Genomic DNA, 13499 nt, shown 5'->3' with positions numbered 1-13499 from the left:
GGTGTGAACCATCACACCCAGCCGTTTCATGTTTTCTTCTTTTGCCTCAGGGTTTACAATACTTCTAGGAACTGTGGGGGAAGAGGCTGAGAAATCTTCTAGTATCTGTTGAAAAGTAAATCTTTTGATTAATAAGCTATGCTGGCCCTTGACTACTATGGATAGAATTTGTTTTTGGTATTTTTTACTTAAATGAGTGGTTTTGTTTCGTGAATACTTGGACACATCCAGAAAGTTCTTTCCCCAAATCCTTCTGAGCAAAGACTCACTTGAATACTGACTAAAACCAGTATTCAGACGCCCATCCCCTATGGCTCAGTTCCTCTTCTCCTCCCATCTGAGGACCTTTACAAACAAGTCAGTAGATAGTAGTAGAGGCTCACCAGGCCCGTCGTTCACCATTTCCTGGAGCACCCTGAAGGAGCCTGACTGGCGAGGAGGAGTTGGTTCATCCCGATTGTTGTGGAGCATGCGGTACACATCCGATTGAGGGGGTACTGAGGCTACGGGTTCACTGAAACACAAATATAGCTGGTGACGCATCGTCGGGGGTCCCGCAAGGCAACATGACAACAGTATCAACCTTTGTTCCCAGCCAGTGCTGAGCAGGGGTTACTCTCAAGTGAGTCTCTAGTATAAGAAATACCATGTGAATTCACAGAGGTGACTTCTGTCAGGACATGATAATTTAAAGAACAAGTCCTGGTCTGATGGCTATGTAACCCCCCCCCTTCAGGGACAAAACCCCCCAGCAGACACAGTAGAGGAGTGAGCTCACTCATAGAAGTTTAAATAATGCCCTTTTTATATAAAACCAAGTTTCATATAACTTGTCAGTGAATGGAATTCACCCGACAGTGTTTCAAACCACACAGTGAAGTAACCTCCACCAATGTTTGCTAAATTGACTATTGTTTTTAGTGGTCACATTAATAATCACGAGAGCAGTTTTATTTACTATGCTTTCAGTAAATATATTACTTGTTAGGCACTAGATACTTTGTTATTTAACTGTACCATCTAGAAACTTATCTGTGTATATTTTAATCACCTGTCATATTTTTTAAAAATTATATATATATATTTCTTTACAAAATGGCTTTGGGATTAACTCACTGTATAAACCCCATGACAACTCTGAGATATTGCTACATAGCATTCTCAAGTATCACAATAATTTATAGAAAGTGATTTTGCAACACTAAAAGAAGCAATGGGATTTTATTCCGTTAATAAATCTTTTTAATTGGAAAAGCTTGGTTGCAAAGGTACTTGGAACAGACATGAATAACAAAAAAGAAACTAGTCAAAATAAAGACAGAATATCTTCACTAACAGCTTGAAGAATTTGCTTTAAAACCTTAGTGGAATGCAAACATTTTAGACAGGGAGACAATCCTTTCCACGCGCGGCAATTAGAGAAAGGATCATCCTGTAAAAGCTGTGGTCTCTTCCTGTCCCCACCTCCCATCTTTTCACCTACAAAAGACAGATGTAAGATCACCAGCCACTTCTGAGGATACTAAATCAGGCATTTATAAGGCATGCTGTAGCTTTCCAAAGACATCCATTTGGTCTTTATGTGGTTCCATATTCTTTCTATCTGTCTCTTCTCTCCATAGATGAGTTTTATTGCCAGGCTTCAATGTTTGCAATAAGATTTTTTTTCTTTGAAGCGTTCACATAGCTTTCTTTCCACCAAGACAATTAGAAGACAGGGTCAAAGTCAACACCGCCCACGTGTTTAGTCAAGAGGGCCCACGGTTCAAACAGACTCATATTACCTCATGGAGGGTGTCTCCCCCAGAGCGGTGGAAACCTGACCCTGCAGTGTTTCCATAATATTGTCATCTGAGTACAGCTGCATGGGTGTATTAAATTGAGCATGGACAATCTTCACACCAGGGAGTTCCATTTCCAAAGGAATGTTAGGGGCCATCTTAGCAGCAACTTTCAAGTCGCCGGGGCAGATCGTGCTAACGGTACTGACAGAGGAAGGGGTGCTGCGTCCGCTGGCGCAGTCAACACCGGAAGGCGTGCTGCAGCCGCTGTGTTAAGGACACCGTGACACAGAGACGACACGAGGGGCCGGGAGAACACAGATAACAAGTACAGAGAGGTTAGAAGGAACTGGGACAGAAGGGGCGAGCGTATCAGTCTAATCCCTGGCTAACGTGTTCCTGAGAGGGAGGCTGAAAAAAAAAATACACGCTCAAAGAACTTGGACACAATACAAAGTCGCAGGTGATCTAGCATTTGTTGCCTTGATTCTATCAAGTCGAGGGTGGACGTGTGGAAAGAGTATATAGGGCAGGTAGACAACAAATGTCTAGTCTCATTAAAAAAAAAATAGGCCAAATAATTTAGTTTCTGACAATATCACAGGTAAATGGTGGAGGAATGAAGACGGCTGCTAAAAAGAAATCCCACACTGGCTCAGAATTGAGTATAATGAAGGGTTATTTATTTAGGGGTAGACTCGCAGATCACAGCCCTCTGCTCGAACAGGGCATCCAGCAGCCGGAAGAAAGAGCAAGTGTGCTTTACGTGGGCATATATGGTATAAGAGGCCACGCCCAAGTGGGCGGGTAACTTAAAGGCTACCGGTTGAAGGATTTACTACTGCAGAAGATTAGCTAGATATCCTCTTATGTCTCTCGATTTTATAATTAGAGTATAAAGAATGGTATTTCATAAATTATAACACTATGTAGCACGAAGATTTAGGCTAAACGTTTCAAAATAAGCTTGCTTCAGTCAGAGTCAAGCCTTGGCAACTTGTGGGACAGTCTAAATAAACATTATATTTTTGAGCTAGTTTATCAATACTTTACTATTTTAATATATTATCTTATTAAGAATATTTAAAATGCCGTTCTGTAACTTAGCATAGGAGCTAGAAACAGTCAATAAATGCTCATCACCTTGCGATTGGTCACAGAACAAGTAGGTCATCTTGGATTATTCGGGTGCTACTCTGGGCTAAGGTTTGTTTCCTTTGTACAGAGGTGTTTCATGCAAGATTTTGGACACACACACACAACACACACACACACACATATTTCCGTGCATATTTTTTATTTCCTTTTAAGAGCATTGTTTAGGGACTTTAAAAATATTACAAAGGTTGGTCAGGCCATCCTAGTCAAGAACGAGGGCGATTTGGTTCTCTTTACGAAAACGAGCTGGCAAGCAGCCACGCCTGACATGCATTTGTTAATTAGTTAGTATTAATTAACTTGGTACTGGGAATTGAACCTAGGGTCTCAGGCATGCCAATTAGTCACTCTGTCGCCGAGCTATGTCAAGCTACTCATGTAAACCTCTGTTATGATTGCCCGTTGGTGTTGCTGTTGAACTTGAGACACATACACGGATGTGATGCGATTGTCTGAAAGTCAGCTGTGAAGGATGGGACCCCGTCTTTGCATTTGCTTTGAAGGGCTACATGGTTAACTACAGCCCCACATAGACACCAAAACCCAAAAGGACACTGGGTAGTGTTTTTTTTTTTTTAATTCATTCAATGTTGCAACCTGGTTAGTGTGGACAATACTGTCAATAAATAAGTTAATTTTTTTTTAGGGTCTTGTGTTGTACAACCCAACTTCCTACACCATCCGTTTTGCTCCTGCCTGTTGAGAATTTGTTTAAAACCAAGCTAGGATGTGAGTTAGGTCGCATACCAGAATGCCATCTGGCCTTATTCACTGTTTTTTTAGGCTCAGCACCAATTCCTAAAATTGACTTTAACTGCTAAAAGGAAGGAAGAAAATTTTCTCTTGTCAAGCAGTTTGGTCAGGAATTAAATGATTTGACGTAAGCGTAATGAGGTTCGTGGACTTGAAAAATGGGAGTTTGAGACAGTGAGTTAAATCTTGAGGGGCCAACATAATAGGCCCATTCAGGAGAGGCTTAGAACTTGCATGGCTTCCTGTGCATCAGACAGGATGCTAGATGCTGGGTGAGCTATCATCAACGTGAACTCACAGATACGCTTTATTCGGAGCTGTAATTAGCAATCTTTTTCTGCCATTAGGGACTGAATATTGATACACATGTGGCTTTAATTTGTCAAAAACTGTGTCTTCTATTTCTCCCTCTTTTATCCTTCGAATTGGGGTCCTGTGACTCATAAATTAGGGGCCCGTGTCTACTAAATGGAGGAAATGATGTCACACCAACGAGAGTGACTTTTATAAACGTCCAAGTCAATGTTAAGAGAGTTCCTGGATTGATTTGAATAAAATGGTTCTCAGGGACTCTAGGCACTGCAGAATGGCCTCATGAGTCCAGGGACTTAACCTTAATGACCCGGAATGCAGATGCTGGTGTGATCTCTTGAGGCTGTCTTAGTGATGTGACAGGTCACCTGGAAAAGGGGACGGTGACCTCAGTTATTTCACAGCCAGGTGGGTTCTCCTACGGACACTGAACTTCCCTGGGACTGTGTTCAGACATTTGGTGGGGAGGGCAGATTTCTGGATGTAACTTGTTTAAAACTACGCAAAAACATCCAGATCCGTACAAATATCTTGTGCACGTCTTGAGTTATGGCTCCGGCTCTAAGATGTCACATATTTCAATTTAAGAACAGTGGAGCGTTAATTGTCTTCGACTGTGATGAAGTCATAATGGAGCCAGAGCAAGCACTGAAACACCAGGCAGAGCGACACATAAATCCCCTGCACCTGTTCTACTTCGGATTGAACAAGTTGTTCATCTGCGGTGCTAGCTTGATGCAGAGTCTCTCAAAATTCTACCTTGCTGAAAACAAATCACTGGGAGAGAGCAGAAAGTTCTGAGGCTAGAGCAAATAGTGAGGGGAGAGAGGAAGGGAGAAGAGAGGCGTTTCCACTAGTCTGTAGAATCTGTACGCAGGTACCTTTATTTATTGACTCCTTTCTTCTAAATTCTGTTGTACTAAGAGGTATCTGCAAGTGACAAACTTGTGAATGGTTTGTCTTTATCACAACCTTAAAGTTAATATAGAATAAATTATATTTTATGATATATTATATAAATTATGCATTATATAAATATAGCAGAATGCCCCCTGACTTTCTTTGAATTGTACAATCAAATGTGTCCTAGGTCTTTATTCAATATATTTAGCTATATACTATTCAATAATAAAATAGCATTTTTAACTTCTTTTTTTAAGACAGAGTTCCTTTTTGTAGTGCTGGCTGTCCTAGGGCTAATTCTGTAGACCAGGCTGACCTTGAACTCACAGAGATCCACCACCTGCCTCTGCCTCCCTCCTGAGTGCTGGGATTAAAAGCGTGTGTCCTATGCATTTTTAACTTTTAATATGGTGTGTTGTGTGATGGAAGGTGGAGTGCTGTAGAGGTAGTATTGAAAAAAAAAAGGGAAAAGACAAGGAGAAGAAGGAATGGGAAGAAGGAGATAGAGAGCACGGGGTAGACCTAAAGGTGGAGTGGGGATAGTGGCTTCTGATGCTTCGTGTCTCCCACTCAGGAAACACGGAGTACTCTCTGGATTTCATGCCTTTATCCGGTGCACATGGGATGAGCACACACCGTGATGCTCCAGGCTCATTTCTAAGTCGTGGGGATAAAACATGGTACCAGCCCTACAGAGACACCTCCTGTGACGTCACAGCTTTCTTAGCGCCTTTCTACCTCTTTCCTGCTTACATTTCTCCTGTGTCTGATAGGAAAATTGTGTGGTTTGTTTGGAGACAATCTCCTGACCCTTCCTGTGGCTTAATGAAGGGTCTACACTTAGAAAAACCACATATGATGTAAGGATTTACTAGTCGCAGGAATTCAGTACCTACAGGGTCAGTCACATAATTATGAAACGCATCGATTAACATATACTTAACAGTGATGAGCGTTTCAATAAGATGGCACGTAGAGATATTTAATTAACCCCCACATAAAGCAAACAATGGGAGGGCTAAATAAATCATGCCTAAGGTGTGAGATCACCTATGTACTATCAGTTTGGGGCACCTGATGCACCCCATTCTGCCACTTCTCTAACCCGTTAGCATCCACCTATTCTGATCAGTAGCTTCCTTGGGTTAACTAACCAAAGGACAGAGTGATGGATTTGAGGCTTTCTGAAGTTGCGATTTTCGTATTCCTTTCAACTGAAGTTCAAGTTCCATGTCTAGAGAAGATTCTGGAAATGATTGTGCCACTATAATCACGTCTCCGATTGACAGATAAAGAATTTAGAGTTTTAGTATTATTATGTTTCTTATACAGCGTACTCCATGAGAGTCAGCAACACTCACAGTAACTGCTTTCCTTCTGTCATCTTAATACTGATTTTCACCAGACAGAAAGGTTTCTGTCTCAGGAGCCTTTCTTCCTTTGAAAGAATTCATACGTATGAAAAGCTAGTCTTCTATCAGGGCTAAAGTGGTGGGTTTGAAGGTGCAAAGAGAGGCAGGAACTGAGGTGGGATGGCCATAGTCTGTCAAACTCATAAAGCAATCCTGGCTTCCCCTTGCTGCTGCCTGGGCTGTTTCCCTCCCCCGCCTTTTTTTTTTTGTCTCTGCAGGCTGGGCTTTCCTGACCTGGGACAGGGTTCATCTGCCTGCCTGAGAGGTCACTGTGTTCTGGATGGGATCCGGAGAGCTTCTGGGTCATTAGTTATAAATACACACGGTGATCACCTAAGATCTCACAGCTCTGCCATCTAGTCAATATTTACCCTCAGTAACGGGTGCTACCTGGCTACCCTTCGCTGCTAAGTGAGTTGTTGCCTTCTGCTTTGAACATAAGCTTCACAGTGAAGAGTCACTCCAGACACCTAGAAGTTACTTTTCCGGGCAGTTAGTAAGAATTGATTAAAGCAGCATGCACTTCAAACGTCACAATCTCAGAGTTTATGACCTTGTTCGGCCTGGAATTATGAAAGGTTTGGGCCGAATATTGTGCTTGTGTTCAAAGTAGTTCACATCCTGCAAAAACAAAGGGTTAAAGAAAAATCCCTCAGTGGTGGCTCAATTTCTTGGGGGTTAAAAGTAAATGCATGAGATTTGTGCAGAGAGGATGATTAACCACCAAATACTGACATGCCTAAGAAGGGTGATGACGGAACCGGACCTCGTAGCTACTAACTATTCAGGAACTGGCTGATTGGGCTCCAGAACAATTAGAGCCAAGTTCTAGATGCTTCTCTTTAAAAACAAGTGTGATAGTACCTTCGAGAACGTAAAGGAGGAAATGGCAAGAGCTGGACGTTGGGAAAGAAACCACGTTGTGAAGAACATTGGCTGGAACTGAACGACAGTACTTACTTTTGAGGTGAACTGGGGATGAGACCCCGCAGCTGGCCGTGTAGCGCATCTTGGATATTGCTAGTTGAATAGAGCCCAATTGGTGAGTTATAGGAAGCGCTCACTACCTGTCTTTTGTCATCAATGTTTGCTGCTGCAACGAAAGGCTGGGCCCTTCTGTTGTGCGCGGCACCAATGGGTTTGAATTCCTGTACATGGCAGACAAAATACACAGAGCCACAGAACGCACAACACAGCGGTTAATGAACGAACCCGGCAGCGATGCTGTTGTTAATTGAGACATCATTACCTGCTCTAAGATTAGCAAAATGGTTAGGAGAGGAATTAGGGTCCATCTCTCTACCATGTCCCTGCAATTTACACATGCTACATTCATCGACCAAACGTTAGCTGCAATGGACTGGACCTCATTCGCTATCTCAAAATTCGAGCATGGTCTGGTCTTCTCCTTTTCTGGCTTCATCTCCTTCCTTTAGGAAACCCAAAACACAGTGTATTCGAAATGAGATTTTTTTCGTTTAGAAAAACAAAATGGCCAAATTTAATGTCCTCTCCAGCGAGGTCACACGCGCTATCTTCTCCGTAAATGCCCTTTGGCTGTGGGACACTGGCGACAGGACCCAGGGTCCAGCACTCCCCAGGCAAGCCTGCAACCCCCACCTCTGAATGAGCTCCCCCCCCCCGTGTTGACAGAGAGGATGAAGATCATCTGGCAACTGAGCGGCGGAGAATAACTACAGTGACTCACCTAATCTGATCTAGGCACAAATCACTCTGGTTTGTTTTTTTTTCTCAAAAAAATATTTACAGCAACAAAACCCAAATCATTAATTTGAGTACAGCTGTACTTTTAACGAGCAAGGAGAATGAGAAGACTTTGTGAAGGCGGGAATACCGTGCACAGAATTCCTTCCCTTTGTTGTGATAATGTAGCATGTGTATTTAAGGGATCCTTCATGGGTGTCCCTTTCTTGGAGGACAAGTGAAAGGAATCCAGAGATGTGACATATATATATACATACATACATACATATATATATATATATGGGTATATATGGACATATATGGATATACACACACACGTGTGTGTGTGTGTGTGTGTGTGTGTGCGCGTGCGTGCATGTGCATTTGTATAATTTTACTTTGTTGCCCACAGGACCACACAGCAGCGTCTCAAGCCTCGAGTTTGAAACATGCCCGAATGACCCAATCTAAGTGTAGGGATAATGTTTTCTTGTTTTGAATACATTGACAATTTTCAAACCTGTTCATTTTTGTCTTAGAAGTACCAGAGGAAGCTGGTAGGGATGCTAAAATACTCATGGGTCTGTGCCCTGTGCACGTGATTCTACCTGGCAGCCGTAGCTACCTCCATCTCTGTAACCTTCTTTTCTTCTGTGAATATGCAGTCGGTGTTGCACACAGACTTGAAATGATGCGTGGTTATTTGATGTTTCCCCATAGAGGCCTACAGACTGTGTTCAAACATAGTTACCACAGTGCAAATGGGCACAGCTTCAGTGATTAGCTACTGAATCATTTCTCCTTCTGTCCCCAGTGTCATGATGCCTGAGAATCTGTGATGATATGAAGGACAGGGTCTTTGTCTCCTCAAGATGGGGCACATGGATTAACAGTATCCTGGAGCTCAAAAGGTCTAAGTTGAATACAACTTAGCCCATGATTGTATAGTGGTAATAGACTGACTAATACCTTGTTCACAGACCTCTTTTTTCTCTACAAGAATATCTTGATGCTGAGGCATTGGCTGGATGACATTATTCTTGCTGTCACTCAGTAAAAAGAGTATTGAAGCCACCAAACATGGTTTTAGAAATGTCCCAGTTTTGAGTCCCGCAACACATAAAAGTGTGTGCAAACATTTACATGGCTGTATAGTCTGAGGGTGTTGTGCTGGTCTTTAATTCGGATTGGCTGTATTTTGTGATTATCATTTTGATTGCCCATTAGTATGGCTTGAAAAAAAAAGTGTGCTGGTGTGCTGGGGACAATTATAAGTAATGACAGCACTCATGGCTTGAGCCTTCGCAACTCCTTTGGATAGGAGGAAGACAGAGGCTAATGGCCCAATTAGCTTTGGTGGATTATAAATCTTCCATGCTAATTACAGAGAGAGTCAGTCAAGATAAAATGAGCCACTCCAGCTTTGTGGGACCGGGTTGATTCTTTTCAGCGTGAAGTATGAAATGTCTTAAAAATCGCGATGAATAGTACGACATTTACAAAAATTAATTAGTATACTATGATGGCTTGATTGGGGGAAAAAGCATCTGCCTTCAGTTTTTAGTTTGTTAGGTTTCAAATAATGAGTAAGCAAGAATGATAATTGTCCTACAAAGGGACCAGCTTGCCTGAAGATATTTCTGCTCTCAGGATCCCCAGTAGGACTTCCAAACATCAGTATATATGTTAGCCAGCTCTAGGCTTTCCTTTGTGAGTTCAGCTTTGGTTTCTCTCTGTCCCTTTCTCTGTCTCTCTCACATTAGAAATATGTGATTGGTTAAAAGAAAAAATCCCCATATGTTCTATTCATATCACAAAAGGAGGTCTTTCTACCGCCGGCTTGAGACATTCTTGTTTAGGCTTTGCAAAGCATTAGTTTATGGGTTTCTAGAGTTGTTCCCCAAAGCACAATGAAGTGTATACACCAATGTGTATACATCGTTAAACAAGAAATTTAACGATGGCACAGAGAGGCAGCATTCTGTCCAAGTCTTACATCATTGTTGATGGCCAAACAGAATCAAAAGACAAAGCCGATTAGACGCCTGCCAGTCCTCTTTAATTCCTTTCTTTTTTCTTTTCTTGGAAAAGCACATGCATCATAAAGTTTTTATGTAGCATTTTCTATATCCCCACATTTGTGTTTATTTTACCCAGAGAAAGTCATCAAATAATTTTTCCATTTTTTAAAAAAATTTATGCCCTGGCAATGCTGAAGCATGCGTGGGCACCCGTATATGGTGGTTCTGTTGAACTTGTCCATATTGGTTTCATGGTCTAAGTTGATGAGGACAACTGACCAGATTTCTTCCTGAAGAGGGTGTCAGATCTCATTTCAGATGGTTGTGAACCACCATGTGGTTGCTGGAAATTGAACTCAGGACCCTTGGAAGAGCAGGCAATGCCATTAGCTGCTGAGCCATCTCTCCAGCCCTCAAATAATTCTTACCTTACCAAAAAGTAGCCACTCGAATTAATTCTCAATTTTAAAATCCAGGTTTTTAAACAGAAAGGGCTCATGTTAAAGGATAATATGTCGAAAGAGTGAAATATTAAATGGCTGGGTTAAAGTTATGAATCTGTGGAATGCCACTGGTAGCAGAAAAATGGGACTCATGGCAGTAGCCACCCAAATCCTAGAAATGACCTGGACAGGGAAAACACTCAAAGCCAGTTCACCTTCAGTTTCTTACTTGATGACGTTATGCACAGAGGAAGGGTCAAGGCCATTACCGTCTTCATCTGAAGCGTGTGCCTGACAACCCCCCCCATTCCTCTCCTATACCTACCATTCTCTAAATCTTTCATATGAAAACCACAGGGAGGCAAGAGATCAGCGATGCAAAGTGAGGAAAGAATTGATCAAGTCAAAGTGAGGCAAGGGGTCTGTACCATCGCGCCTGGAATTTACGAAGCTATCTGCTCATGCCCACCCTTCAAGTGGAATACAAAGCCACTCTGAAGCCATCGTTTTCCTCTAGTGATGGGCTTCAAGAGTTTCTAGGTTAGACGAGCTCCGTGGGAAATGTGCGTGAGAGATTGCGTTGTCGATCTCCTTCTAGTTACCAAAACATTGGAGAGGAGTTTGAAGTTAGCTTTAGGGAAACAAACTGGCCGCACATGTAAACACCTCTTTGATAGGAAGACACAGTTCTTTACAAAGACGTGGGCATAATGTCCTTCCTGCTCAGACGGAGCCGTTTTCTGTTTGTTTCTAATTCTCTTCCCCCCTTTTTTTCTATAATAGATACATCGTATGTTGGGGTTACCCGGATGATATTAAGCAGGAATGAAAGTAACAGCTTACTTTGAGGAAGAACTAACAGTGCATATCTAGGGTGATGCCTTGTTTGGAAAAATACCAGAGTCTGCGCACAGACTGCCAGACTCGGAATGAATCCATTCAGTTGCTGGAAACTGATCTGAACAACTTCTAAGGGCCTATATAGGCATAAGACTCAAATCTGAATCCATAAAAACAAAACGTCTCTATTTAGCGATAGCATGGAAAGATGAAAGAAAAACCCTATCCATTAACATTTTAAATCAATTATTATAATTATGTAAGAAAAAAGTCCCCCAAGTCTAAACTTAGAGGGAAAAACACCATATGTATAAATAATATCAACATATCACTTGGCCTTGGTCTTAGTTAGTGAAACATGTTTTATTTTCATAGTATGTTATGAGTAGATAGTATGTTAAAAACAAGAAAGAATATTTTACCCTATACCAAAGGTCGCAGTACTTACTATACCAATTTGACTTGGGTTGAGACACAAGAATTCAGATCTCTATTGTTGGCTGCGTTTTACCATTTGCCTGTAGCAGCATAGGGGAATAGAAGCATTGGCTTAAGCTGACGCCATTCCTATCCCCCGCTGACACACCTCTGCTCTCCGGAAAGGTGCTCTTTTTACATAGTTCTCATTAGGGGGGAAAGCAAATCTTTCTGAGAGGCGTGTGTGTGTGTGTGTGTGTGTGTGTGTGTGTGTGTGTGTGTGTGTGTATTACTTAAAAATCATTTTTTTTCCTCCAAATGCAAAGACCCCAAGTGTATAATCTGTTCAGAGAATGTCCCGCTGTGTTGTACCAGGACTCTGGGATGGCAGAAACTACACTGAAATTTAGCTGTTTTGTGGACCAAAGGCCTGTGCCTTGTGAGCTAGTCAAGCTGCAGTCTGGCTGAAGAGCGGCATAAGAGGAAACCCTTTGATGATTAGGAGAGCTGAACTTATTCTTATCTTGGAGCCCGTCAGAGGCTGGCTTCTTGGAGAGCGAGTCCATAAGGACAAGGCATGACTCAACCGAATGGAATTTTAAAAGAAGCCATCTGAATCCCGGCTGCAGTTGTTAACCTAATCGTCACCTTTCTCACTTGAAAAAGGAAAGAAATTCATTTCCTTTCATTTCCTTTTCCCTATCTGAAGAATTGTAAAAAAAAAAAAAAAAAATATGTCTACTCTAACCCTTAAATTCTGCATATCCGGGCTAATAAAATGATTAACAAGAGGCCAGAATATTTAAAATTAGAATTATGTCTTAGAAGCTAATTCTTGGAAAAGTGATAGTGATAAATTAATGCGTGCAGGTTTGTTTGCAAGAGAGACCTCTTTTCTCACTCCAGCTAGGGATTATCATCGATCGACTCTAAACTCTGAAGAGATTAGGTAGCAAAATACAGACTCCCATCATGGCTTGAGTACCTCTTGGTTTAATAAATCCTTAGCAGGGTAGGAGTGGAAACTGTGATTAAATATCATCTGGGGTTTGGCCCAGTGATGGAATCTGTTTAGTACCCCAGAGCTTGCATCTCATATTGGAGAGTTAGAGTTTTAAAAACAAGGACACATTTGGGACGGGAAAATTGTGCAAAAGGGTGCACACAAGACAGTGATTGCTGTGTGCTGCGAGCGGACACAGAGATGGGAATCTCATCCAGTGCATTCTAGGTTCCACGTTTGGACAGTCAACAGAGGCATGCAGAAGGGCCACACAGGTCTCCCTTTCCTCTTCTGTTGTCTCTAGATGATGAACTGGTGTGTTTGGGAAGTGAGCAGGCATCGGGTATTGCCACAAAGGGCTGAGCACACATGACAGCGATGTATCTAGAACGTTCTGTTTCATCTAACTTTCCCTTGTATCAATTTAGTGCTGATTGAGGTATTGCCAGTTACCAACATACATGACCCTAGCGTGCCAGGGCGTGACACCAGCGGCTTTTAGATCTTTTCGCTATGTTTACAGGTTGAACATCTCTAATCTAAACCCAGAAAGCAAAACTGGTCCAAAATGGGAAAGATTTTAAGCAGAGATAGGTTGTAAGTGGAAAACTCCTTGCCTGGTCTCGTGCAGTGGCTCCTGACTCAATGGGAAGGCTCATTCCCCTGAGCCTACGTGTCAAGATGAAAAAAAGGCAAAAAGCAAATTTTGTGTTTAGGGTTGAGTCTCTTCAGTAACGTAGCTCACTGTATAT

At 42.0% G+C, this 13499-nt stretch overlaps 1 protein-coding gene across 2 annotated transcripts in view; it reads right to left on the bottom strand.

Annotated features, from left to right (window-relative positions):
* The window catches only part of Pdlim3 (PDZ and LIM domain 3), a 32450-nt gene that overhangs the window by 3496 nt on the left and 15455 nt on the right, over positions 1–13499 (bottom strand). The window contains exons 4-6 of one of the 2 annotated variants that reach the window (XM_005362570.2): positions 6873–6940; positions 1785–2048; positions 384–514 (exon numbers count right to left, since the gene is read on the bottom strand). In XM_005362570.2, coding sequence (XP_005362627.1) covers positions 384–514; positions 1785–2048; positions 6873–6940 — 463 coding nt within the window. Of the gene's footprint in view, positions 1–383; positions 515–1784; positions 2049–6872; positions 6941–7279; positions 7468–13499 lie in introns of both variants that reach the window. The other variant, XM_005362571.2, reaches the window with a different exon arrangement.

The sequence above is a fragment of the Microtus ochrogaster genome, linkage group LG7_11, assembly GCF_000317375.1.
Source record: "Microtus ochrogaster isolate Prairie Vole_2 linkage group LG7_11, MicOch1.0, whole genome shotgun sequence".
Lineage (NCBI taxonomy): Eukaryota > Metazoa > Chordata > Mammalia > Rodentia > Cricetidae > Microtus > Microtus ochrogaster.
This window is presented reverse-complemented; position numbering and strand designations above follow the sequence as displayed.